At 52.7% G+C, this 27,706-nt stretch overlaps 1 protein-coding gene and 1 pseudogene across 4 annotated transcripts in view; both read right to left on the bottom strand.

The window, feature by feature from the left end:
• SH3PXD2A (SH3 and PX domains 2A) overlaps positions 1 to 27,706 on the bottom strand; it is a 220,628-nt gene that overhangs the window by 96,788 nt on the left and 96,134 nt on the right. For all 4 annotated transcript variants that reach the window (XM_039871290.1, XM_039871294.1, XM_039871291.1 and 1 more), the window contains 2 exons: positions 23,024 to 23,100; positions 13,342 to 13,433 (listed from right to left, as the gene is read on the bottom strand). In XM_039871290.1, the coding sequence (XP_039727224.1) occupies positions 13,342 to 13,433; positions 23,024 to 23,100 (169 nt within the window). The remainder of the gene's footprint in view (positions 1 to 13,341; positions 13,434 to 23,023; positions 23,101 to 27,706) is intronic.
• Positions 8,128 to 8,246, bottom strand: LOC120610043 (uncharacterized; annotated as a pseudogene).

Raw genomic sequence — 27,706 nt, 5'->3', positions numbered from 1 at the left:
TGTTTGCTGAATGAATGCATGAATGACAACCAGGCTCAAGGGTGCCGGGTGGTTCTGGGGGCTGGCCAGATGGGGGTGTTATCTTGAGCTGTCCTCTAGGCAGACCCTGGGTCTCTGCCATCCCCTCTGTTCCCCCCAGGAAAGCCCAGTGGAAGTGCCACTTCCTCCGGGAGGTCTTCCCTGAAAATTACAGATGGGTAAGCAAGCACAGATGTCACTTTGCGTAAAATACGAAAGAGCTTAAGCAGTCTCTGATGACTTGGTGCTGTGCTTCCTGTTCATTTATGAGGATGGTCTCGGTCTCCTGTGTTCCACCCTCTGTGACCTCACCCAGGGTTGTCATGGAAACTACCCTGGCATCATAGCGAGCCTGCACGCTCTTGCCGACATCTGCATTATTGCTTCACGTGGGTCTCACTTCTCCCCCAGCTGGACTGCAGTGCCTTGAGGAGACTGGACTGTGATGGCGAGGCTGCTCAAGGCCTGAATGTATCGATTTGCATTATTCGGTCTTATTCACTGCCCTCTCCCTGGCAGGGGATGAGTCTGTTTTACTCAACCCTGTGACCCCAGAGCCTGGCACCTCACAGGTGCTCAGCAAGAGGACTGCAGCAGGGGATCAGGGAACAGAGCCTGGCAGCCGCAGGGAGGGTCTCCCTGGCCTGGGGACTCTGGGGCTGAGGCCTTTTGCCACCTAGCTCTGAATTTCTGTAACAGAGGAGACTGGACTGTGATTGCTCAAGGCCTGAGGTCGGCCTTGGCTAAAGCTCTCAGGAAGGGCTGCCTGGAGGGGCCAGTCCCCTTCGGTTCTCTTCCCACCAGTGTGCCAGGGATGAGGTGGTCAAGCAGGCCGATGGAGATGCACAGACCAGGAGTGCAGGGGACCCCGGGGAGGGCGGAAGATCTGTGGGGGCTGGGGCTGTGCGGGGGAGGGAAGGCTGCCTGGGGGAGCTGGGCCTCCACTGGACTTGGATGCTGAGGGATGAGAGGGGGAAGAGAGAAGGCTGGGCTGAAGGCAGCTTGCGAGTGCCTGCTTGGAGACTTCTGAGCAGAGGTGCGTGGGCTGGGGCAAGGGCAGGGGGTGTTCATGGAGGTCTGCAGGGTGGGAAGGCCAAGAAAGAGACAAGAACGATCATGATGGTTCTAAGCACGGACTTAGGAGTCAGCTGACGCCAGATTCAAATCTCCTCTCTGCCACTGAGCTAGTGACTTAGGTAAGCTCTTTATGCCTCGGTTTTCTCATCTGGAAAATGGGGCAATGATAGTATCTTATTCTTGGGGTGGTCAAGAGAATTGAGACCATGTATATGAAGCATCTCCTGAGCACACGCGCGCCCTCGTTCTCAGACTGGGCCCACAGGCGAAGCTGGGACAGCCCCGTAGCCCAGAGTTCTTCGCTGGCTCCCAGAGTTCCCCACGGGAGGAAGCCCTAGTAGCTGGTTCATAACGCACCACTTCTGGCTGCCTTTGTTCACTTCCTCACTGGTGTCTCCTGGTATCACCTCCCGAATAAACTGCCTGGGCCCAGATCAGCTTCTGGAAGATTCTAACCCGAGACAATCAACCTCTCCCTGTCTTTGGCCCACAGGATCTTTGTAGCTCACAGAACTTAGCACAGTGCCCAGCACACAGTAGGGGCTTAACCTAGACATGCTGGGTGCAGGCCAATGTGGGGACGACCCATGCCCACTGTCCTCTGGTTCCCGAGGTGGCTGCCTGCAGCATAGCAGGTCTCCCCGTGTCTCTGGCCACGCGAGACAGGCTCGCAGTTGCTCTTTCCCAGGCGGGGTGGGGGTTGGGCACTCCTAGTTACTAACCTTTAATTCTCTGGCTTGGCAGGCACAGCCTTCTCTAATCAGGAGCCTGCCTCTACTCTACCTAATTAAATCAGACCTGACCGCAGCCCAGCTCCCACCTCCCTGCCAGTTAGAGCAGCTGGCCCCTCCTCCCTGTCCGTCAGCCAGGCTGCTTTTCAAGTCTCATGAGGATTCGACTCTCCCCCCACCTCCATTCACCAGCATTCGGGATGCTCCAAGCCTGGGGAATGCTCTGTAAATCCACTGGGAAGGTTTCTGAGAGCCGGAAAGAGTACTGGACTTTGAGTCAAAAAAACCTGATGTGAGTCCAGTTTCTCTGGGTGACCTCAGGCAAGTCACGTCCCCACTCTGGGCTGCAGAAGCCGTCAGTGCAACCTGAGGGCTGGGCCGGAGGATGTCGGGAACATTAGGCTCTGAAGGCTGGGGCTGGGGGCAGTCTTCCCCTCCTGTCTCTCTGTGGGACACAGCCAGGATGGGAGAGGCTGACTCGATGGCTGCAGACACTGCAAACCCAAGTAGCTGCAGGCTGCTCAGCGGGTGTTGTGTGAGCATTGGTTACCCTGGCCTCTGGCTTCTCCTCCAGCACATATTAGCCCTCCACAATAGCAACAGTAATCACAGGTCTCACTTATTATGAGCACGTGCCAGGCAGCGTGCTAAATACCTGACCAGCTTTATTATTGAGGGACAGGACAGGTAAAAGCCAGGCTCTCACACTAGACTGCCTAGGTTCTAACCATCTCTGCCATTTATCAGCTTTGCAAGTCACGTGACATCTCTATGCCCGAGTGGCTTTATCTGTAATTTTGGGGAAATAACTGTACCCACCTCATGGATGGTTACAAAAATTAAATGAGCGAAAACATGTAAATTGCTTTCTGTCGAACACGTGGGCCGCCTGAAACTTGCCCCGGTAGGAAGTCAGGCATCCTGCAGTTCAGGCCCCAGGTCCGTTGCCCGTGCACTGGCCTTTCGAGATGCTCAGTGGAAAGTGAGCACTGAAGTTGGTGTAGCCTGTGGAGCCACATTGTGTACATACTTCCTGGGGGTGGGGATGAAGTTCAAGGTGAGCACCCAGTGGGCTACTGGAATCAATAGGTATGGAAAGTGCCCACTGAAATGGATACCCTCATCCCTCAGCCCCGGGCCCCTAATCCATGGTGAGAGCTACACCGAGGAGGCCAGGCCATTAGGCAATCTGTGAAGGGTCAAGCAGCTGGAACTACTGGAAGGTCTAGAAATCAGAGCCGCACACGGCTGGGGAAAGAACTGAGCCCTGTTGACATACATTTCCTCAGACAGAAGCAGAGGGGAGGAGCGTGCCAGCCTCCGACAGCAAGAGCCTCGGGCTGGGGGTGCAGTGAGGGTGACAGGAGATTGCCCTTGTGCCTGTGTTGGGGAAGGAGGGGGGAGCTTAAGGGCTTGGTCTGGGGCTGGGGTCACAGCTGGACCCCAGGCCAAGGTCGGGTCTCAGTCTGGTTGGGGAAAGGGAGACCTGCACTTTTAGATGTGTCCAGAACCATCCTCGCTGTGTCCATCTTTTTGGGGAAGTAAGACAGCACACGTCCTCAGAGGTCTGACGCCGCCAGTGAGTGCTCCCTGAGCTGACTCTGGGGCTCTTGAGCCTTCTCGGCGATGAAGCCCCATGAGAAGCCTGGATTCCCCTTAAGAATCCCCACATGTGGAAAGTGCCCTCGACGGTACCATCAGCCGCCCCTACCCCATGACCATAGCAACAATGGGGTCCTGATTCAATTATTCTGCCCTTTGGGCAGATGAAGGCTCCCTCCCATCTTGCATTTGGGAGCAAGTTGCCCTGGCCATGGCCCTGGTGCTTCTCTTCATCACGCCCCCATGTGGTCAGCTGTGGCGTAGACCTGGAGTTGGAAGGAATTGAATCCAGCCTCCAACACTTACTAAGCTGAGAGGTAACTCAACCGATTTAAGCCCAAAATTCCTCAACTGCAAAGAGGAGGCATTAACCTCACAGACTGTACTGATAGCTGAATAAGATAGAACATGCTCAAGGACCCAGCACAGCTTCTAGCATTATTCGCCCAGTCTGCAGGCGCCTGCCAGGGTGCTGGCAGCTGTAATGTCCAAAATTGCCACGAGGTGGAGCCAGATACACACAGATCCCATTAACTAAGGCACTTGAAGTTACAAGGTGCCTAAACTTCAATCAACCTTAAGACTCAACTCATAGGTCCTGGGAAGGGGAAGGAGTCATATGATCTCCAGAATGCTTGTCTCTTCCACATCTGACTTGCTATGAATGTCTTCTGTTCCTACAGCCATCAGTCTCTACTCCAGACCCTGGTTGTTACATGCCTGGACCATTGCAATGCCAGCTGGTTCTGATAAGATCACTGAATGTCAGAACCAGGAAAGAACCCCCCTCCCCGCCAACCCAAATTCTTCTCCCTCACCTGATGCTGAAGTGTAGAAAGGGTTAACGACCATTCAAAGTCACTGGATGCCCCAGACCCATTCCTCTGGGCTCAAACCCAAGTCAATCCTCTCCCTCTCCAGAAGGAGAATTTCTTTCAATTCTTGGAAACTGCCACAGTCTCAGGGACCCTCTCTGACATGACTGCCCTCCCCTCCCACTTCCCTTCAGGGGTTGGCTCCCACCTCACTCTCAGCTTGAATGCTGCCTTTTCAGGAAAGCCTCTCTGACCACCTGGCCGGGCTGGCCTGCTGCCGTGGCCCTCCATTGGATCAGCCGCTGTTATAAGCCCCGTTACATAGGTGAAGAATCTGCAGCCTTGGGAGTTCAAATACTTCCCAGGCCACGCACCAGGTAGAGAAGGAACTAAGGCGCTAACCAGAGCAGCAGGGTGCCACCCCAGCAGAGAGCCAGGCCCCGCCTGAGCTGTCTGTCTGTCCCCACAGGCAGGGCTGAGCTGTGTCCACTCCCACAGGTCCCGTGCCTCTCTGTGGGGAGGTAGCAACCAGGGACTGGTTACAATGGAGAGGTGGTAATTACAGGGTGCGGGAACTAATTACAGGGGCTCTTGGGGGGGCTCACGCCTCTAGCTGGTGCCTCTAAAGGCTTCCATGGCCTTTGAAGCAAGGGAGTGGGCATGTGGGGACCTTGGGTACCATGACCCTCTTCCCAGGGCTGAGGAAACACAGGAACACAGAAAGCACAAACCTGAGAAAATAACGGGGTACCCAGGCCACCCCCCACCCTCGTACCACGATACCCTTCCCTACCCCAGCTCCTCCCTTCCACCCCTGCTTGAGAGAGCTGAAGATTCTTTGCCAGCCCTGAAAACAAAGCAATTCTCTCTTCCTCGATGCAACCCTCCCAGGGCTGTCCTCTATGAGCGGGGACCAGATGGGCAAGTTAGAGGCGGCCTCCCTCCAGCTTGCTCACCCAGCACAACAGCCAGGCCTTCAGAAGTTCCTGTTCCCTGCAGCTGACACCCCTTTCAGGTGGGTCGGACACAGCTTCCTGTGGGCACCTTCCTCCCACCTGCCCACCCAGGTTAAAGGGGGCCATGGCAGGGGGTGGGAACGGTGGTCTTACATAAAGTTTTATGCCGTTCCAGCTCCCAGCCCCTTGTCAACCCACAGTTCCTATATCTAGCTGACTCTCTTGCCCATCAGCATAAAGAGGCTATTTATGCGGCTGCCAGTGGCAGAGGGCCTGGAAGGACAGTGTGGGACACGTCCCTGGCTGGGCAGGTGGTGGCCAGGACTGCTGGGTATGGAGAGCTGTCTGACTAGGACTCAGCAAAGCATGGGAAGGGGGGCAGGAACACGGATGCCTCGAAGTTCCCAAGAGCCAGTGGGGTGCCCGGTAGTGCCACACTGACCCTGGCGAGAACTCCCATAGCTGAGACAGGCTCAGGAAGGCTCAGGCCAGCTCCTGTCTTCATCTGGACCCAAGTCCATGGCCCTCGACCTCACGACTCTCCTGCCACATAGGTACCGTCGGTCCCTTTCACAGATGGGGAAACAGATTTTTAGAGGTGAAGGGATTCATTCAAGGCCACCAGCAGAGCTGGGTGTTCTAATTGTGGTCTCTGGAGTTAGTTTAATTCAATTCAAAATTTCAGCCTAGTGGTAGCCTTGAGTTCATTAGCCGACCCAGTCCCTGGCACATAGTAGGTGCTCAGTGAATACGTGCTGAGTGAAGGAAGATTGCATCAGAGACTCTCTCTCCAGTGCTCTTCCCAGGACCTTTCATTTGCCTCTCAGAGAAGAGGAAGGAAAAGAAGAGGGTAACTTGATTCAGCACCTACTATGTGCTCTACACATCATCTCATGTAATGCTCTTTGGCACCCAGGCAGGTAGGTGTGAATACAGAGAAGGAAAGGCTCCTTCGTCAACCCAAAGTCACGCGGCTGTCAGCCCGGAAGCCTGGATCCTGACATCTGGAGTCAGACTCCTGAGCAGGCCTGACCTGGATTCTGGTCAGACTGAGGATGTGGGGGATCCTGGAGGAGTCTCCCCAAATTCTCAGGGCCATCCTGACTGCACTGTCGTCACACTGCCTCTGTCTTCTTGCTAAGTCCTAAAGCAAGGCTAGCAAGGTCCCCTCTGTCCTCCCGGATTTTGCCTTCCCCAGGGGAGGGTAGCCACAGCCTCAATCCCTTTCCAGAATATAAATGGGGAGGGAGGCTGGGGAGACCCTGAAGAGGAATGCCCTTTCTTGGGGCTGACCTTGTGCATACCCCAGGCCCAGAGCAGCTGCCTGCTGCCCTCTGCTCTGGTCCTCTGTCCCTAAATGCCTCACTTCGTGCCCTCCAAGTCAGTGCCACCTTAACAAGCCCCTGGCCCAGGCCCAAACCCGGTGCTCTGCCCCGGCCAGGTATGACAGCCCCCCCTCCTTTTCTGTTGGCCTGCCGGGGCGTCCCATGAACACAGCAGGTGGCAGGGGTGTTGAGGGTAGACCCCTGGGCCAAAAGGCCGCTGGCTCTCTGGGCAGGACGGCAGAGACGACTCTGACCTGGCTGTGGGCCCATTTGCCTCTCACCCCAGGTCCCTCCAAACACTGAACCATTGTTCTAGGCCACAAGGGGGCGGTTCTGGGGCCCTAGGGCTGAAGAGCAAGAACCTGTCCAGCAAGGCTCTGCTCCTCCCATGCAACTTCAAGAATTCGACCAGGATCCCGGCTGGCTTCAGTGGGAAGAAATGAGCTCAGGAGACAGGCCCAGGCCTAGAACCAAGAAGGGTGGCAGGGAGCAGGTGACCCATTGCGTGAGCCCACTATGTGCCACTGGTGCTGTTGTGCCAGGAGGCTGGCAGCAGGTCAACAAGCAGGGTGCTAAGCGTGTGATGAGAAGGGGGCACACCAGCCTGGCTCGGGCCTCAGATTTCCCCTCTGTGACATGAGGGGCCAAACGCGTCGTGCCCATTCTGCCCAAGGGCTCAGGCTAAGAGCAGAGAGACAACAATGGTCAGGTGTGGAAAGGAGGCCGCAGCCCCGGCCCTGTGGCTGTGAGTGGCAGACGAGGTGGGGGTGAGCAGGGAGATGACGCGGAGCCTCACACTGCTGTGCCCTCCCCGCCCAGGGCTGCCCACGGATGACAGCAGGCGCTGGCCTTAAGTAGGGCTGCCCGTGTGCCAGGTCTGTTAAGGTGTGTGCTAAGGCGTCATACTCACAACAGCCCTTAGAGGCGGCCACTTTACTCCCACTCTACAGATAAGGAAACTGAGGCAGAGAGAGGGAAGGGGCAATGCCGCTCTCTGAGTCCAGCCCACCTAACTCCAGAGGGGTCGAGAGTGCTCTTTACTCCCTTAACAGTGGGCAGTTGAACTTTCAATCTTGCTAACGGACCCTGGCTTTGTTTTGGTTCACTCAGCACTTACAGACACCAGGTCCCCTCCAAACAGACCAGTGTGGTGAGTCAGTGCCACTCCTGAGGCAGCCGGGCTGTGGGCTTTAGGGAGGGCCTTCTGGAAAAGCCTGAAGGCTGAGTAGGACTCAGTCTCTGTGTGGGTGGGGAGAGGGGACAGAGGGGAGAGTACTCGGGTAGAGGGAACCGCAGGGCATGTGCTTGGAGGCTGAGGATAGCAGGCGGCATTCCTGTGACAGGCCTAAGAACGAAAGGGTGGTCAGTGGGCCAGGCGGCTGGAGAGATGGAGAGGTGAGTCACAGGCCCTTGTGGGCCTCATGGGGCTGGACCTCTTCCTGATGACCTGGCCTTTCCCAAGAGGAATGTTATCACCTGGGGCAGGGGCAGCGGGTCTGAGGACAGAGCTCACACAGGTACTTTTTTTTTTTTTTAGGCGAGGCATTCCTTGGTTGACCTCATAACCAAGATTGCAAGGACCTTATTTTTTGTTTTTTTTTGATGCTGACAGCACCTGGTCTTCCTAGGTGGTCTCCCATCCAAGTACTAACCAGGCCTGACCTTGCTTAGCTTCTGAGATCAGATGAGATCGGGCTTGTTCAGGGTGGCATGTCTGTAGACACTTTCAAGAACCTTTAAGTTCACTGTTTCAATGGGATGCGAATTTAAACTTGAACCAAAAGAGGTATTTGCTGGGTCATGTGGTTGACTAGGTTGTGAGTCTTGCCAAACCAGCCTGCGTCTGACTTAGCTCTGTCTGCCATCTGGGACACCATGTGGGAGTCAGAGCAGAGGCACCCGCTGCTTGGGGGCTCTTGTGCCTGTAGAAGCCAGGCTAAGTGACACCTGGCTCCCTAGCCCAGTGGCACAGCAGGCGGTTCTCAGGTGTCAAACACTGCAAAGCTAGGGAGAGCTGAAGCAGCACAGGTGGCCCCAGGATGCTGTGCCAGGCAGGTGGGCCAACTGCACAGCTGGGGGTCACCTCTAGGCACTGCAGGGGTGCTGGATGTGGCTTCTGCCAAGCCAGGCTTATATGCTTATCAGAATAACACCCAGGACCACTCAGGATTTGTCCTGTACTAAATTCCCTCAAGCTCCAGGGTTGTCTATCTCCCTCCTACAGGATTTGATGACTAGGGCCCTCTCTACCCCAAGGCAGACACATGGTTGCCCCAGATCCACGCAGGATAGGCTGAGAAGCATCTTATCTTACTCACCAGCCTGCCCAGATTTGGATCCTGGCCCTGCCACTTGCCAAGTGAGCTACTTGAGCTCTGAGCCTTGATCTGCTCTGTAAAATCACACCACAGTCCACCAACAATGCACGACTATCATGAAGCCTGAATGACATCAGTCATTCATCCAGCAGAGATCTCCTGAGCACCTGCTCAGGGCGCTAGGGATAGAACATGAACAGAACAGGTATAAGTTCCTGTTCTCCTGGAGCCTATATTCCTGGAGTCATGAGTGAACAGGTCACCAGCGAGGAAGTAATAAGTTCTATGAAGAAAGATGAAGCCAGGTAGGGGACAGCAGGTGCTGGGGAGTTTTAAGCAGGGAGCCCAGGACAGCCACACTGGGCAGCTATTCCAGGTGAAGATTGAAAGGAAGGATGGGAGTGGGCCAGGGGGCTCTCCTGGGGAGGGGCTGGGTGTTCCAGGTGGAGGGAAGGGCCAGTGCAAAGGCCCTGAGGCGCGGGCATGTCTGGCAGGTATGAGGAGCAGCAATCTGGCTAGTGTGGCTGGAGCAGAGAAATGGGGGGTAAGTAGCAGGTGCTCCCAGAGGGGAGGGGAGGAGGCAGGCCGAGTAGGCCTTGACACTGAGTGACATGGGAAGCATGGAGGATTTTGAGCAAAGGAGTGACATGATCTGACGAGTATTTTAAAATGATCATTCCTTCCGCTGTGTTGAAAATAGACCATAGAGAGCAAGGGCAGAAGTAGGGACGCCAGTCAGGAGGCCAGAATCCAGGTGACGGATGATAAGGGCTTGGCCGGGGGTCACAGCGAGGGGGATGGTGAGAAGTGGTTAGAATTCTGATGGTAGCGCCCACAGGGTGGGCTGATGAGTTGGATGGAGGGGCGTGGAAGAAAGAGGTGACTCTAGAATAATGCTAGGTTTGGGTCCTGAGCCAGGGGCCCCAGAAGACCTTAGCATTGCTCACATACAGCAGCGATACAGGTCGGCGAGCGTTAGCAGTTACAGGAGGGAAGGACAGGAAGGGCCACGAGCAACCTTCCTAGGGCAGCAGCACGAGGAGTCGAAACCACCACGGCTGCTCCATGGCGGGCTCACCAAAGGTGTCTGTAAAGAACGTTCTTTCTGGGATGGGTTGGGGGCGGTGGTCTGGAAGAGCAACCACCAGCCGTCGGGAGGCTGGGATCAAAGCAAGCGAGGGCAGAGGGCCTGCTGCCCACTGGCTGCCGCCCACCTCCCCCACCAAGCCTGGGCTGTCGCAGGCCTTGCCTTCCCTGCAAGATGGAAAGGAACAGTCTCTCCCTCCCACCCCTAATGCTCAAGGCCCCTGCCAGAAGCACTTGAAAGAGGCCCCGGGTTATCTGCAAAATTCCAATTAAATCCACAGGCTTTGATAATTTGATAAGCCACTCCACAGTCGCCCCAGAGTCAAAATACAGTTACTTGATCCTGTGTTTATGTTTCAGGATGGAGGCGGGGAGACCTACAATAGCCTGGAACGGTGTAAGCAGCTCTGAGAAGGAGGGATGTAGACGCTAGGCCGATAGATCAGCAGCCTGTCAGCCCAGGGTCACCCACTGATCTGGGCTCTTATGGCGAGCACATTCTACAGTGGAACACAGGTCTCTCCTGGCAGGTTGTGGAGGCTGAGCAGGGCCAGGAGAGGAGAAGCCCTTCAGAACTCTCTGGCCACAGCTGGCCCTGCTTCCTGAGCCTCAGGCCTGTGCCGAAGGGATTCCTGTCCTCAGGCCATCTCTTGCCAGACCAGTTGTAAATGGGCCCAAACGACTGATATCACCTCAAGAAGAAGGCAGATAACCCCGTTGCCATGGTGACTTGGAAGGCAACCGCTTCCTGTGGTCGGCAGGAGTGGAGCGTGCACTGAGCCACATTCCATCCTGTTCCACCACCTTCCATGAACAAAACTGTTGAGTGCTTCCTACGTGCCAATGGCATCTGGCCAGGTACACGTTACCTCCGTAAGCCCTCTTGACCACTCCATGAGTTCCTCATTATCTCGTTTTAAGGATGGGAAACAGAAAGGCAGAGAGGTTGAGCAATGGTCAGAGATCCCAGAGCCTGGCCCCACAAAGGCGTGCCTGCTGCATCGCCAACCCACGACTGTCTCCCTGGGCCTGGTTTCCATCATTCCTGGGTGGCCTTCTGGAGATGGGCAAAAGCTAACTTGTTGCCCAATAGTGTGCAGGTTGACGGGTGAAATAGGACCAATTTATTTAGCTGCCTGTCAGAGAACGAGGTTTAAAGGCACAAATCAAAGGGGCAGGGTCAGTTGATTTTGTGGCAATACACCTGCTACTTCACCCACTGGCCATGATCCCTCTCCTTCCTGTGGGCACAAGATCACATGTGCCTGTAACGACAGCCCTCCTGGAAAGGGACATCTCTCTCCATACAGAAGAAGGAGAATGAAAGGCTTTAGGAGGCCATCCCAGCTGGGAAGTGGCAGAGGTGGGTGTGGACCTAGGGACACTGCTGCCAGTCTCAAGAGCCTTCCTCTGCCCTGAGAGGGTGAGGAAAGACGGGCAGGAGAGCACAGAGAAGGAGAACAGAGAGGACACACCGAGAGGCATCAGGGCCACAGTCTGGCCTTGACTGCTTCCCGAACCAGTGAGGCAGGTGGGAGGAGTGGAAAGAACATGGGCCTCTGTTCGGCACCAGCAAATTGTGGGTTCAAGTCCCAGCTCCAGCTGTGAGCCTCAGTTTCCTCATCTGTAACGTGGGGGTAAGGATGTAGCACTCCTGGTGCAAACTCTCTCACGAGCTTGGCACACAGTAGGGACAGGGAGAGCGATGCTTCCCCCTTTCGTGAGAACACATATTTGTAACGTTTTGACATTTGCCAAGCTCTTGCCCAACCCTCATGTCATCTGCGTTTCGTACACAATCCTTGGAGGTAGCAAAAGCAGGGATTAATCCCTATCCTTTTGTACAGGTGAGAAGAGAGGCTTAGGGAGTGATCTGCTTTGAAGTCGTATGACAAGTAAGCAACAGAGCTGGGCTATGAACTCGAGACTCAGCATCCTACACGCAGTGGTTCTCAACTACTACACACTGTGCACTAAGTTACTGATGAGTTTCTTTGCTTGTTTCTTAAGCTTGTGGCAGCCAGTAAGGGAGGTGGCCTTTGTTTAGGCCAGGTGAGCCTCAGAGCCGGGTGAGACTTTTTCTTCCCTCGAAGGGCCCAGGCCATTTTAGGCTTAGCCTTACAGCACGGGTGGAAAGAGAAGGGCCCCTTGTAGGCAGGACTGCCATGTGTGGGTGTGCTGGCTGTGCACTTACTACCTCCGTGGGCACCATTCACGGAACGTGCTATATGAGCGATGCCCCTGGAGCTGTGTGACACACACCCTTGTCTTTGGGCTTTCTCCTCCCCATCCCCAGATGGCCCCCTGCCTCTCCCTACCTGTCCCAGACAATTCCTCTGTTCTGTTCTTTCCCTTCCCTCTGTGGGATCCATCCTGGCTGCCTCTCTCTCACCCACCCCGGCACTTTAAGATTTCAGGGCAGCAGAGGTCTGGAGTGAAGCGATCAATTACCATCCCCTTCAAGTCCTCTCCCCTACCTAACCCTCCTCCCCTGCTGCCTCCTGCTCATCAGCTCCTGAGTGGAAACAGGATTATCTCTCCATTGAGAACCTACTCTGGGGTGTGTAGGTGACAGAAATGTTCTGAGCAAGAGACAGAGGCCATCAGGATGGGGACTGGTCACGTGTGTGAGAAGCCAGCATGACTGGTGGGCCATCTTGACCACCAGGCCCAGAGTATCCTGCTTCCAGAGAGAGAAAGACCTACTTGGTTCCTTATTTCTCTCCAAACATAGAAACAGCAGCCAGCCCTGGGCAACTGGAATCGGAAATTTGGGTCCAAGTTTGACATCTGTCACATATCCAACCAGCTGTATAACTTCGGGAAAATCACCTAACTTCACTGGACCTGTTTCCTTCTCTATAAACAGGGCTACTAACGTCCATCATAAAATGCCACAGGTAAAAGACATTTGGTAAACACTCTAGGTACATTCATTGTTATTTTTGACAATGGCTATAACATCTGTTGTAGCAGCCTGGGACTGCTGAGTAATTCAGCAGGTGTCAAGCCTGAGCAGTCCAGGGTCCCCTAGGCCTGCATTTCAGCTGGGAGCTTGGTAGCATCAACAACTAAGGGCAATGACTGCTATCCTGGGTGTCTGAACGGCATGGCCATTACATCTCGTCTGCTCTTTACAATAACCTGTGAGCTAGAAAGAGTGTGCAGAAAAACCTGCTCCCCAGATGCAGAGACGCCCTCACTTGCCAACCTCAGGGTAAAGGGAAGTGGGGAGCAAGCTTTGGCAATAGGAGTCTGGGAAACGGCTCGTTCCTTTGGCCCATTTTTCCTTAGCCTGGTTGGCCTCGGCAGCTCTCCTCTCCTTGTGTGCCCACATCCTGACCTCCAGGCTGGCTGCAGCTCTAGTCCACACCCCCCCCAAACACATGGGAGAGGCTGGAGCTGCCACTTACTCTTTTGGGGGGTTGACATCCTCTGGTCGGGCCTCAAAGAACCGAAAGACTTCATCACACTGGGAAATGTGAGGAGGCAGCCGGACAAGCGCCTGTGGAAAGATAGAAGGAGAGAGCAGTAAGCCTGATGAAACTGGGACCAGGAAAACCAAAAGCAGGACCAACTTGGGTCAAGAGTGATGGGGGAAGCTCAAAAACTCTGCTGTGGAAGACAGTTAACTAGTCACCCACCTACCCAACAAGATAATCGATGAATTAACCAGTCAGCTAATAAAACAACCATCCAGCCATCTATCCATCCAGCCAGCCAGCTATCATCCATCCTTCTATCTTTCCATTCATCTTATCAATCAACCAGCTAATTAATCACTAACCAACCAGTCAACAAATAAAAATACCTAATCAGTCAACCAATCAACCTATCAACCAGCCATCTAACAGCTCAACCAACCAACCAGCCAACCAAACAGCCAACCGATCAACCATCCAACTAGCCAGTCGCCCAACTAAACGACCAGCCAGTCAAACAAAAAACAATGATCGTTGAACCCTAGGTCTCAGAGCCCCCAGGAACTACTCATTCCGTATGACTCCTGAAAGAATTCCCTCCTACTCCCGGACTAAGTCCAACATCTTTGGACTGACAATCCAAGGTCTTATCCCACCAGCCTGGTCTCCGACTAGCCACGCCAGCTTCATCAGATACCCACAGTCCCTAAACACTGACTATTTAACAAAAAGTTAACCATTTAACAAGTTTATAATTTCACCAAGGACAACAGGGTGCTACCATGGAGTCTGATAGGACCTAGGAAGTTTAAAAGGGAGGGAGTTTTTAGAAAGAGTCTCTGAAACTGAGTTCTGAAGGATGGGTGGGAACTAACTGGTCAAGGTAGGCGGGGAGATCAAGCATGGTGGTTCCAGGAGCTGAATGAGGTCAGGGTGGCCTGAGAGCACCGATCAAAGGAGAGCGGGTAAGAGCCCGATCTAGCAGGGTCTTATTTAGGCTACGCTGAGGATGCCTGGAGAAGCCGTAGAAACTGAAGGGTATAGAAAGGCTTCTTGGAAGAGTGAGCATAAGCTAGGTTTGCAGGATTGGGACAGGCAGAGAGGTATGCTAGTCTTACGGGGGATAATAGCCCAGGGATGAGGATGGGCCAGCTATGAGCTTGTTGTCCAGGGAGGACTGAGAGTCTGCTGCTGGAAAGTGAGGGATCAGGGTCCGACGATGGTCCGAGTTCCTGCTGCCCACCAGCACAAACTCCACACCTCGTAGCCTGGGACACAAAGGACCCCTGGCCTGGCCCAGTCCAACATGAAGGTGTTGGGGGTATAGGGTGAGGCCAGGTGGAGTCCTGCTTCCTGGGCCCCTCAATTCAGTATGGAGAGAAAACACTGGGATGATCCTTTGGTCCAAACAGACAGGAGAGTTCACCACCAAGGCACGGCTGAGGGACAGGGCCAAGGGAACTCTGGGCCGGAGCCAGGAGAAAGAAGAGGAAAACCCCGGACTCTGGGAGCATGAGGAGCTGCTTGCTGAGAAAGTGGTCGGTCGAAAAGGAGCCTGTCACGAGCCTGAGCCACCCCAGCCTCATCCACCAGGGCTGCTTCAGGTGCAATGACCCAATCTAGCAGCAACCCCGTGTCAAGTGCTGGGGCCTCCACGTGTGTGGACCCTGGGAACTCTCGCGATGAGATCATGTGGGCAGGTCTCATCCGTATGTTACAAATTTGGGGATGGAGGCTCAGGGAGGTCATTTGGCCTGCCTGTTGAGGAAGAGGGAAGCGATAGTTTAATTCTTCTCTGAGCTGGTCAGGTAACAATGCAAGTACGGCATCAATCACTAGGCATCGTACCACAATGTCCCTTCTCTGTGCCAAACCCACACCTGGGCAAGATGAGACAAGATCCTACCGTAGCTGATAAGGCAATATTATGTACCTCTGAGCTGCTGCTTCTAGAGCCCATGGCTTTCCAAGGGTCTCTAACAGATTACATCCACATGAATTGCCAGGAAATAGAAGAGGAAAATTAACATTTAATGCATAACTAACACGTGTCAGTCACTGTCCGAGGACCCCTGACTCTCCACTTATCCGACAAACAATGAGGGCTTTTCAGTGTGTGCCTGACATGGGGCTGTGCCCTAGTGTTACACAGCCCCTGCCCTTGCAAGAGCACATCTGATGATGTGTCAACCCATTTTTGTCCTGGAGGCGGACATTGTTGCCTCTGTTAATGACGGGGACACTGAAGCTGTTGGGGGTGAATCACAACTAAGGTAAGTGGCAGAATGAAGCCCTGTGCTCAGAAGGTAGGGTGGGTGGCATTTGCCCCCACAGTGTTCAAGTTTTCATTTAACACACATAGTATGTAGTTTTCTTCCCCAGGAAGGGTAGAAGGAAAAGGGGGGAAAAAACGAGGAAGAAAAGTGGAAAAGAGACACAGAGAGACAGACATAGTGAAGGTGGGGATAGAGAGAGAGAGAGACCAACAGACAGAGAGATGCAGGGAGGGAGAGAGAGAGAGAGAGAGAGTTAAAGAGAAAGACGGAGACAGAGACAGATATACAGAGAAATGGAGATCGAGAGATAGAGAGATGGCAGAGCGAGACAGAGAGAGAAGTGGAAATCAGGCATGTGCAGAGCAAGTACTTCTGGCTGGAGGCAGGACGAACCCATTACCAGAGGGACCCAGGCTGTGTGCAGCGTCACTCCCAGAGTGACCACCCTGAAGGAGACAGAGAAGGGAGGAAGGGCAGGTCTCCAGCCGGCCTGGAGCACTAGCAGCCTCCCGGCTCAGTGTGCCGCCACCCACCCAGGCACAGACCCAGGCTGGGCCACAGCTCACAGGCACCAGCGGTTGAACACAGGGGCTCTTCAAAGACTGGCATTCCAGGGGCAGAGGACGTGTGGGCTGTGAAGGCTTCAGACAAAGGGGCCTTTGGGTCGAACCACTGTGGCATCTTTATTTAACAGGGAGCCTGAGGGATGCCGCATTGAGGGCTCGTCCTGATTTCAGGCTGACAAGAGGCTCTCAGCTCAGAGCAGCTTCCATCAGAGCCGCCGCAAATCCCAGTTCTGGCCAAAATCATTTGGCAGGAGAGCCGGGTGCTGAGCAGTCAGTCCCAGAGGCCTCGGCTGAGGATAACTGCCAGAGCCGGGAACCCCCACACCTAGCCATTCTGAGAGGAGCAGGGTGGGGGCGGTGGGGGGGGGAGGGGATGCAATACATGTGTTTTTCTGGGGCACCACCCCTGGTTCAGGCCTAAAACCCTGCCATTGGAAATTCAAGCTGTATGCCACGGTGCGGTTAGGTCAGGGCCTCGAGGCCAGGCGGACGTGGGTTTGTCCTGGCTCTGCCATTCACAGGCTGTGTGATGCTGAATGCGTTACTTGCCCTCACTGAGCTCAGTACAATGGATTTGCTATGTCACCCACCTGCTTGGAGGTCAAGTGAGATCATCAATATGAAGAGCCTAGCACAGTGCTTGGCTCCAAGCAAACGTTCAGTAAATGTTCACTGTTACACTATTGTCTTGTCATTATTCTGTAGGCGAAAGCAATGATGTATACTAGAAAGAGCACTGGAAGGGGAGTCGGGAGATCTCAATTCTAGTTCCAATACTTCCTTCATGACCTTGGGTGGCTCACCTCACCTCTCTGGGCTGTTTCTTCTAGGATAAAACAGACTAGCTCTATAATCTCAAACTATAGCTCCTGGAACACCTGTTTGATAAGGTAAAACAAGTTCTGTGGGCTTATGTGAAAGAATGCCTCATAGACCCCATCTTGGCCTTGGAGCTCACCATGCTCATTAGCATAGCAAAGGCTCTGAGAGGTCCTGCAGGAAAGAAACCAGGAGAGCTTTGTTTAGGCCAGCATTTATTAATAATAATGACATCCTGGGGGGATGGACTCATTTAATCATCACATTACATCCAAGAGATGAGTATGATGATGATTCCAACTTTACGTAAGGAAAAACTAAAGAAAGCACAGAGAGGTTAAGTAATTTTCCAAGGCCACAGAGCTGGTAAGTAGCAAGATTTTGAATCAGGTCATCTAGTCCAGTGCCATGCTCTGTGGGATCTACTACTCTATACTGTTTCTAGCTGGCCGTTATCCACAGGTCTCTCTGACTGTGGAGCTGGTTTTCCAACCAATTTTATCGACAACCCATGGAACAGATGGGACAAGTCAAGGCTAGAGACATTCTGAAGTTTCTTCCGCCTTAACAGTTGAGGACTTAAACAGCACCATTATCAGTGAATTCGGTGTCAGATCTATCAATCAATTGCATTGAACTTTTCTAATAGGGCTCTGACTCAGGTGAGGTTGGAGGGTCTGGAAGTCTCCAAAGTGGGAGAAGAGCTAGAATGAGCATGCCCTCAGAGCCCTCAGCAAATAGGGAGGGGCCGCTGCCCATGGGCTGCTTAGAGCACACAGGCCCCTGTAGGATGTGACCTGAGCTGACATCAGTCCGCTTCCAACCTTGTCATTCTGTGGGCCAGGGGGTCAGAGAGACGGCTGACAGAGACCTGGAAAAACAGAGCAAGGGAAGGGGCCAAGGGCCGTGAGTGCCTAGGACTGGCCTAGGACTGGCGAAGGTGCTAACAAGCCATCCATGTTTTGCCATCAGGCAGTACTTCCAGCGCCCCACCCCTTCCCCCGTTCTAACCTGCCCTGAAGTCTCCAGCTCCTGGGCCCCAGCATCTTTTACTGGGAGCCAGACATGGGCCACTATTTGGTGCTGTGTCATCGTTCCAGATGGTGAAGATTTAGATAAGGGAGAAGGTGGCTGCATTGTGTGTCCCTGAGACCTCCACCCAGCTACAGCAGGCCCAAGCCTGGTCTTTGCAAGTAAAAGTGGCATTGGAAGGCGGCCCTGGGTAGTCTGTGCCCTGACCTTCTGTTTTGTAACGACCCTCCTCCATGAAGCCCACTGCTCTGGGGAACGTGTGTCCCAGGGCAAGAAGCAAAGTTCTGAATGTTGTAAAACAGCTCTTGGGATCGAACATTTTCCTCTTTTTAGCTGCATCATTTTGGTCTCTAATCAAATCTCTTAGGTAAAAGCCTAGCGACTCTGGGTGGGTGGGGGCATGGTGCAGGGCTGAAGTCCTGCCCATTTGGCACCCCACTCTCAGCCCCCCATCCTCACCCTCGAAACTGCCTCTATCCTGCCCAGACTGTTCTCCTAGATCACCTTAGGAAGCTGGGGGCTCACCAAACTCCTATAAAGCAGAGTATTTCAAACACGGTTCTCTTTTTGAAGGATGTATGCAGCAATTCCTTTTTAAATGGAAATAGTATTTAAACTGCAGTTTCAATTTAAGCCATTTCACAAGTGATCCTAGAACACTGGGGCTTTGGAGGTTTCTTCTGTTTGTGTGTGATCTTTGCATCTTGTCATCACATACTGGCTGGACACCCACGTGGACCCAGGCTTCCTGCTTGTTTGTGAGGACACAAAGATAACGGAGGTGGCTTTCCGGGAGCTCCTGGTCTGCAGAAGATGGACACCCAGAAATCACTCTCCTACAGAGGATGAATGTACGGTATGGAGGCACAGACAGAGTTTTCTGGGGAGCGGAAGAGCAGGGGTGGTCAGTTTTTCCCAGGGAATCTGGTGGCTTCTGGGAAGGGTGCTGTGGGAACTATATGCATCCCCAGGCAAGGGGCTAGCACAGGCCAAGGGCCAGGAGCCTAAGGGAGTCTGGCTAGTAGAGAATGGCCACACTTCTAGCAGTCTGGGCTGCAGGGCGTGGAGGAGAGAGGTGATAGCTGAGGCCAGATCAGCACTTGGAAGCATCCTACAGAGGGCCCGGCTGAGCCACTCTGAGATTCTTATAGGCAATGCAGCTCCTCTGAGGGCCTTTAAGGAGAAAGACACAATTGGCTTTATCCCAGGCTGGGAACTCCTCTTCCCTGGTCTGTTTGGACCAGAGCAGATGGAGAGAGTCTACCGACTGGACTCTCCGAGAGAAACAGATCACTGGGAAGGCATGAGTGGATCAGTCTTGGCTCTCTGCCTCAGCAACACTCCTGGCTAGGCCCGCCCTCCGAATGAGGGCTACAAGAACAAAGTTAGTATCCTGCCTAGGACCGAGCATGCCAGGGAAACTTGGTGCTACTTGAAGGAGTCTGTTTTGGTTGCAACATGAATATTTCTCTTTGTTAACGAGAACCTATGATGGGCCATGGTAGAAAATTCCCACAGTGGGGGGGAGAAAACCTGGGACTAAGAACCATCATAAATCATAGGCTCAGCTTTTGAATCTGGGAAATGGGAATAAAAGCGAAGGAGCCCATGAGATGCCGAGGGTCGGGTGGTGAGATCCCTACCCCTTCCAGGCCAACCCCCTTACTAGCTTGGAGTCCCTCCCTCAGTCTAACTACAGCCAACCCCTCTTCCCTCCCCCAGAGAAAGCTATTGATCCCGAAAGCAAGTCTATTGCTTAAGGCAGATGAATAGCAGCAAGATCAACTTTTTGAGCAGCAAAAAAATTCTAGTCACACCTAAGGGGAATCAGAGACTTGTATAAAGGCCATTAATTAACATGGCAAAGGGGGAGTTGATCATTCTCAAACACTTCACGCCCCCTCCTCCTCTCCCAGCATATCTGTATTATCCCTTAGACAAATACTGCAAACATGTATTTCACAGGCAGGAAGAGGGTAAATGGAGTCACTTATAAAATTGTTAGTCTGAGCCCCTAAAGCATAGCTCACTCTTGTTAGTGAGATGAAAGTTTTCAACTTGTTGAGGCCACGGAACCATTAAGTATTAACCGCATAACCATGTTGCCCATTAAATTAATTTATGGAGTTAAAGAAATGCCTTTGGAACCCCTCTTGATAGACACCCGGCTCTCAAGTGCCACATAAAACAATCACTGGCTGGCGCTCAGTAAATTTTCCGTGACGCTCATCCAATCTGCTCCATATATGTTTAAAATTAACAGAGATGTGGGCTGTGAAACCACCATTAGGCGGAGGGACTCTGGCCGGCGAGGGCAGGGAACCTGAAGTCTGGGGAGGTCCCCTGCATGGTCAGACTTTCCATGTCTGGGTCCTGGCAGAGGACCTGGCTGCTCTGTGCGCAGAGCCAGCTTCGCAATTTTGGGTGCGTCTGAATCCCCAGCAAATCCTGGACGCTAAACCCATGTTGTCTAGCAGATCAAAGGTAGAAGATGTTAGACAGCTAAAGCAGAGCTGCCTACGTAGGGTACTGGGAATAAAAACCCCAGAAATTCTAAGCAGTGTGTCCAAGAAAGGGCATAGACAAGTGAAGGGGCTGGCCAAGGAGTGGACTGCACATGGCATTGACCATGGACTTAGCCGTGGGGGCAGTGACATTGAGGGAAACGCTGTATTCTGAGTGTCCACAGATTGAACTATTGAGTGGCAGAGCTGTGAAATGCAGTGCTGGGTGGCAGTGACCATGGACGGCTGTCGCCTCGTCCCCGATGACCATTCCAAGGTCATTCTAAGGTCTCAGACAATCAGACCACAGATCCGAGCTTTCTAGTTTAACAGAATTAAAGGTCACTTCTGCTGCCCTCCCACCCCCGACCATTCTCAGAGTAAATTACAGCCTGTGAGAAGTCTGGCTTCTTGGTGAACCCGTGACATTGCTCCTTGTTGCCTGGCTCTGAGCCGTTCTTGTCTGCGCTAATCAGGTTAGGAGGCCCCTCCTCTTGCAGACCTCACTTAAAGGGCTCCCCCAGCCACCAGCAGCACTCCTGAGGCCCCACAACCTCCCTGAATCTCATCCCGATTCAGGAGTTCTCTTCAAAGCCTGATCCCAGGAGATAAGATGTTATCGGTTGCCCGCTCCAGATGATTCAGGAGGCGGCATTTCCACAGACACCAAATGCAGATGCCTGGGCTCCACTAGCTCAAGGAGCCCGAGGCTGACATGAGCTATGAATCCCAGCTGGAAGATTCCTCCTTCCACCCTTTGCTGCATCCTTCATTCGCTTTGACCATTTATTTAATTCTTGGGAAAAGAAAACAGAGAAATAAAAGCTCAGGCTGCGGCTATCAGTTTGACGTAAAATGGCAAATGCCCTTTAAAGAGAAAACTGAATTCGGGCGCACCTCCTTTTCTTGTGCTTCACAGAGGTTGCGTTTTTTACAAATTGAAGACAAGACCGTTCACCAGCAAAAAGATTAGGACACGCTTTATTGCGATGGTCTGGAACTGAACCCTCAACATCTCTGAGGTCTGCCTGCACTGAGCTGAAGAAAAGAAGCTTCTGGTTTAAGGGACGTCATCGTCGGGCATCCCTTTAGGTTAAGGCAGAAAATGTGACCAGTGTAACCAGCAGAGTCACGAAATTCAGACTTAGATTAGTAGATGGGAGCATTTGTCTTCCTACAGGCCTGGGAATGCCAGTTATAGCAACTTGATTTGCATTTAACACTTTTATTGTCAAACGGAGTGATTCAGGATTATAAAACATCAGCACAGAAAAGGACCTTACACCTAACAACTCCGTGTAGGGACAGAGCATTCTAGAAGCGACAAACACCGTGATATACATTCTCTTGCTCAACCCCTTTCGTGAACTCTGAAACAGTTGTTTTTACCCCCACTTTACACATGAGGACACTGAGGCTCAGAGTGGTAAAGCGACTTTCTGTCACAGAGGCAGCAGGTGGGGCCCTGGGACCCGACCTACCGGTGCTCACAACAAAACGTCACCCCGCTTGGCTCTCCTCAGTAGGTTTCATTAAACTAAGAAATTCCATCTCCGTTAAAGCCAGTGGTGCCCAGTGCTAACATTAATTGCTTCTGGCTCGTAACAGCACCAAAATGGTAGCACGTGCTGAATACTTCCTCTGGACAAGACCTTACATGCTGTTGCCTTACCTGTGTTGGTCATTCCGTCCTCATGAGTACCTTCTGGGCAGGCACCATTCCCCTCTCTAAGGTACAGATGTAGAAACTGAAGCTCCACAAAGTTAAATAACTTGCCCAAGTTCATGAAGCCAGTAAGAGGTTCAAATTACCCAGAGGCCCTGCCTGTGCCAAGGCCCCTCATTCTCATTGCAGGGGTCCTAGGCTCTCATTGAAGTAGAAAGACAAATGGGCTCTGTTTCATGACGTTTCTGTCACGCTCGCATCTGCCCGGCATTGCCTGTTTTAATGCATATGTGTACACACACTGTGTGTATGTACTGTGAGCACTGGCATCTATAAAGATGTGCATGTGAACATCTGTAACTATCAAGACTTCTATGAATAAACAAATATGCATTTTGAGTGCTCTTGAACTCAGAACTAATTCCAACAACAGCCTAAAAGGAATTCAAAGCAACAGTTCTCCCACGTCTAGCAAAATGCCATATAGAGAATCCCTTCAGTAGAAGTCCCCTAGCTGGCCTCCTGAGCAGTGGAAGTGACTTAAAATAGTGTTTTGTAATGGGCGTATCCTGAAAGGAGAAGAGGCTCAGCTGTGAGCCTGAGACTCTCGTGTCCCAGAGGGTAGCCCAGTCATGAGGTGGCCCCTCTCTGAGGGATACCCATACCAACTCCCCTGACCAGAAAACACCAGGACTCGGGACGCCTCTGCTAAACCACAGCAGAGGATTTCGTACAGACAGCCTTCCTTCACAGATGGACAGACTCCGGCAGATGGAGCGGTCCCTCCCATACCTCCACACACAGCCTTACCCGGCAGTATTCATCGATGGGCTTCAGCCTCCTCACAGCTACGTCCCGGATGTGGCTTCTCCGGAAGAGGATTTTGCCTGGAAGAGAGATGCTCGTGAGCCAGGTGATACTAGGTAAAGCTGCCAGAGGGAACTGGGACCCTTACCCTCTCAATCCCCTCTCCCTTGGCTTCTCAGCATCTTAGCTGGCCACCAAGTGCCACCACCTCTGCTTGTGGTCAAGGAAACAAGAAAGGAGCAGTCACCTCTTTCAGGGGGCAGGAGGCACCCAAGGCTGAGGGCCCAGGACCTCTTAGGCAGATGAGGAGCCCCAGAGGCTGCCATCTTGTCCAGGTCACCTTGTCTGTGTCTAATGGTAGGATTAATGCCCAGACGTGGGTGTGGCTCCCAAGTGACCTCAAAAATACATACAAAAGATGGCCCAATCTACATGCTGTATTTTGTTTTAAGGCCCAACCCTCCTTGAGAAATCGGCATTAGATCCTGCCAGCTAGGCAGGTATTTCTATTCTTAGTATAGGTGGGTGGCTATTTCCAGGGCAAGTACAGGCCAATGCCAAGGTAGCCTGGCTACCCCAGCCTGACTGTTCCCCAGCCTCTCTGTGAATACAGCCTCCAGCCATCCAGGCCACTGCATTGCTGAACTGGTATACCCTTCTACAGGTACGCACAAAACTTACAGGAAATGCCAGCCCCTCAGACCTTCCTAGCAGGCTCCTCTGAGCTAGCCAAATTCAATTATAACAAATAGATCGATGCACAGTCCTTTTATAGTCAGTTAAATTTAGAATCTGAACCCCTTGGTCTGACATTCAAGGCCTAACACAGCTGACATTTCTGTGCCCGGTGGCTGCCAGCGTCTGGGGCCAATGCCCACCTCAGAGGCCTTCCTTGATCGGCCGAGCTGGGACTCCTCTCCGTCTTTCCAGAACATCCACACGCTTTGTCCATTCCTAAGGCGCTTGCCACATTCTGCTGTAGGTTACAGCTATCTGTGAGTTCCCTTCCACCGGGGGCCTGTCTGACTCAGCTTAAGGCTCATAGAACCTAGTACGTTGTGAATTGCTCACTGCTTACCTCTGTTGCCCAAGTCCACCTGACTTCCTTCTGGAGACCTTCCCTCCTCCGTTCCTAGTCCCCGTGGTTCAGACGGAGCTAACCACACCCCCGGCACCATGTAACCCCACCTAGAAAACCACCAGAGTCACAGTAATTGGCACAGAGGTGGGCAGGGAACCCGATGAGGATCAGCCCTGACACTTCTGCCGGTGCCCACTGTCTCCCACAGCAACTTGCAGGATGAAAGCCTAAAGCTTCCAGTGGCCGTCTTTATTTTTGCCTGAGAAAGAAATCGAGGGAGAGAAAGGAGCTGCACCTGGCACAAGGTAGGTGTTCAGTAAATGTTTCCTGACTAATTGAAAAGCAGAGCCAAGAGATGAAGGGCCGATTCCTTTGACATCACTTGAGTACCTGGAGATAGCTATTCCTGAACCCAGGGTCTACCTGGTACTTTCCTTGTATAAAACAATGAAATTAACTTATTTTAATTTTATTTTTATTTATTTTTTTAGGCGAGGCAACCCTTGGTTGACCTTAAAGGTTGCAAGGACCTCGTCAGCTTACAATCTCTTATTTTTTTATTTTTTACGCCTACAGTGAAATTATTTTTTATTTAAACTAGTTGGAGATGAATTTTCATTACTTGCACTAAAGGAGTCCTAACTGAGATAACCGCTACTGCATATGAACAAATATGTAGACTGCATGTTAATCCACTTAAGTTTCCTCGGTCAAGGTCCAAATGAAGTACTAAAAAGAAAGACATTGCCTTAGCTTAGGCTGTTTCCCCAGAAGCAGACCCAGAGACATGGAGTCCAGTGCAAGTCCTTTATGTTGATTCTGCGATGTACCAGTGGGGGAATGGGGCAGGCAGGGCAGGGAAGGAAGTGTTGTAGTGCCAGTTAATCGCTGGGCCTCCAGCGTGCAGTTCTGCTGGGGACTCTGGGGGATAATGCAGACCCCGCCTCAGAGGTATCCCAAGAAAGGGTGGGGAGGCTCACGGTTATTCGCCCCAACCGTCTGCTCATCGTTGAGCTTCCGAGAGCATTAACTCCCTGGCACCTCTGGCCAAGTTGCCCCTCTGTGGCCAGAGCAAAGCCCCTGTTGCTCCCATAAGCAGCCTGCGGCAGGCGGAGGTGATGACCTTACCAGCCATCTCTGACTTCTTTGTCACCACAGGTACTGGTCACCAGCCCTGCTCCATCTAACTCATTATGTCGTGTGTGACTTGTTCCCCATTCACGTCTCTCATCTCTCCACATACGATGTAAATCGGAGGCCATGGTCTGCAGCCCCTTCCTCCTCGTGGTGCCATACGTCCTGCTCAGCACAAGGCTTTGCATGCAGCAGATGCCTAGCAGATACTTGCTGGTCCATTCACTTTCCTCTCCTAGACTCCCCCTCAAGCTCTCTTTCATCCCTTTCTCTCTGAGGCCAGGCAGAGGGGCCATCTCCCCGTCAGAGGGACGATACAGTGCAGACTGGACAATGTCATCAAGATAAATAGGCTCTGCCACGTGCTCCTTTTAAAAGGAGATAAAACATGATTTATCAAGTCATTGGAGATGGCTGCTTTTCCTTGGGGGAAGATGTCACAGATTTGGTATTCCTGGCCTCTTTGCCTCCTACCCTTTTTTGGTTGCCTGCAGCTTTGTTGCCTGCATGTTGCAGCAGCATATGTGTGCAGCCATGGGGACGGTGTGTAAACATAAACACATGGTGTGAGAAGACCTGCTCTCAGGACTGACAAAATGACAGGCAGCCCTGGAACTGGGTTTCTGAGCCTTCGACCTGAGCCAGTTATCCGTCAGGAGCTGGAGGTCCCCCAAGCCCAGTGACACCAGCAGTCAAGCAGCATCTCACAGGAACCTGGAGGACTCCTCCAAGAAGCAGAGGAAACCAAATAAAAGACTGTAGCAGGGATAAGGGCCAACGGAGCTGGCTCTGCCATGTGCTCCTTTTGAAAGGAGAGAAAACGCGACTGATCCATGCTCCAAAAATTGCACTCCTGCCCTTTTTTATCCTGCTGGAGGACAAAAAGGAGGGCGATAAGGAGACAAATTAAGTCCCCCTCACAGGCCCCATCTCAAAGCTGGCCAAATCTCTGACCGAGTTTGATATCTCGAGATATGTAGGTAGAGACAGAGATACATAGATCAGATAGGATCTGATTCGTTTGCAGAGGCAGAACTAGTAAAAAACAAAGAGTTAAAGGACAATTAAGGGCTCCAGAAGGAGCAAAAGGTTCAGAGAAGGGAGGGATGGGGATGGGTGAGGTGGGAGACAGGTGGGAGGGCTTTTCACCCCAGCTGGCCCAGGACCTCCACCTTGCCCTTCAAGCCCCTCTCTGCAAGTGAGGTGACCAGGCCTCTGCGCTGGACGCCATCCATCCCCTCCCCAAGGCTTGTGGGTCGACTACTCTGGTGCAAAGTTGGAGGAGAATTTCTGTACAAGCCATTTCCCAGTTGATTTTTTGAATCCCAACAAGGCTTCTCTCCTTCCTGCTAAAATCCTGACGGGAGCAACGTTTTCTTTTCGTGGGGCTTTGGCACAGGCAGTGGGGGCAGGAGGAGGGGAGAGGGAGGGCAGATCTGGAAGGGATTCTATGGCCTTGACTTCTCTGTTAAGAATCCAAACCGCACTCTGAAAGCCAAACCGGTGACCGTATTAAAAGGGAGAGAGAGAAAAGGGAGGAAAATCCCCATTAAGGAAGCCCGAGACCACAGGGCATTAAAGGCCGCTTGTAAATGTAATTCAGCCATTTACGGTGAGGCCAGGCTCCTGCCGGAGTCTTCAAAGCCATGCAGACGCTGCCCCAGAAATACGATAAGCATCGTAAGGAAGATTACGCACAGGGCATGAAACAGACCTCAGGACTTATCTTATTCCTGAGAGCAGAGAAGAAAGTGGCCAAGCCCAACAGGGTCTGATCATGTACATGGAGGTTGTTCTTCCTGCCACTCTGAGCTGGGTTGAGAAGGTGGGACCAGTAGAAAGAGCAGGGGCCTTGGCCTGGGTCTTGGGCTCAAGTCCTGCCTGGCGCTGGGGAGTGGCTGCAAATACAAATAAATCTTCACTCCCTTGCTCGCCACTCATATCCTGCTGTGCTGTCCAGTTTCTAGTAGGCCATGGACTGGTATCAGTCTGTGGCCTGGGGGTTGGGGACCCCTGCTTTAAAGAACCTTTCCTCCAGTCCCTTTCTTCCATATCTCCCCCCATACTCTGGCCCTGGCTGGGCAGGCGCCAGCCCAGCAGGACCAGAGGGATGCTCACCCTCATAGGTGGGTAGGCATCCCTGAGGGAGGTCGATCTTTGCCCCACCTCCGAATCTGGCCTGACCTCTCCACAGGTGTCCGCTCTTGGACAAGACACAAATGTGGGGCACTGACTCAGGAAGCTTCACATGCTTAGGAGGCAGAGGTGTTTCCCCCTCCCTCCCAGGATACCAGACACTTAATGAGGCATCTTAGTGGCACCTGATGGGTCTTAGTAGTTGGCATTTCCTTCTAACGAATGAAGTATTCCAAGAAGGTGAGAGATGAGGACATGGCTTCTACTCACTGAAGGATAGAAGTGGATAAAGAAAAGAAAGATGCTTCTAAGAGCAGTTAAACCCCTAAGGCTGT

This window comes from Pteropus medius, unplaced genomic scaffold (genome assembly GCF_902729225.1).
Source record: "Pteropus medius unplaced genomic scaffold, Ma_sr-lr_union100, whole genome shotgun sequence".
Classification (NCBI taxonomy): Eukaryota; Metazoa; Chordata; class Mammalia; order Chiroptera; family Pteropodidae; genus Pteropus; species Pteropus medius.
The sequence above is the reverse complement of the archived record's forward strand: the minus strand, read 5'-3'. Positions and strand labels throughout refer to the sequence as shown.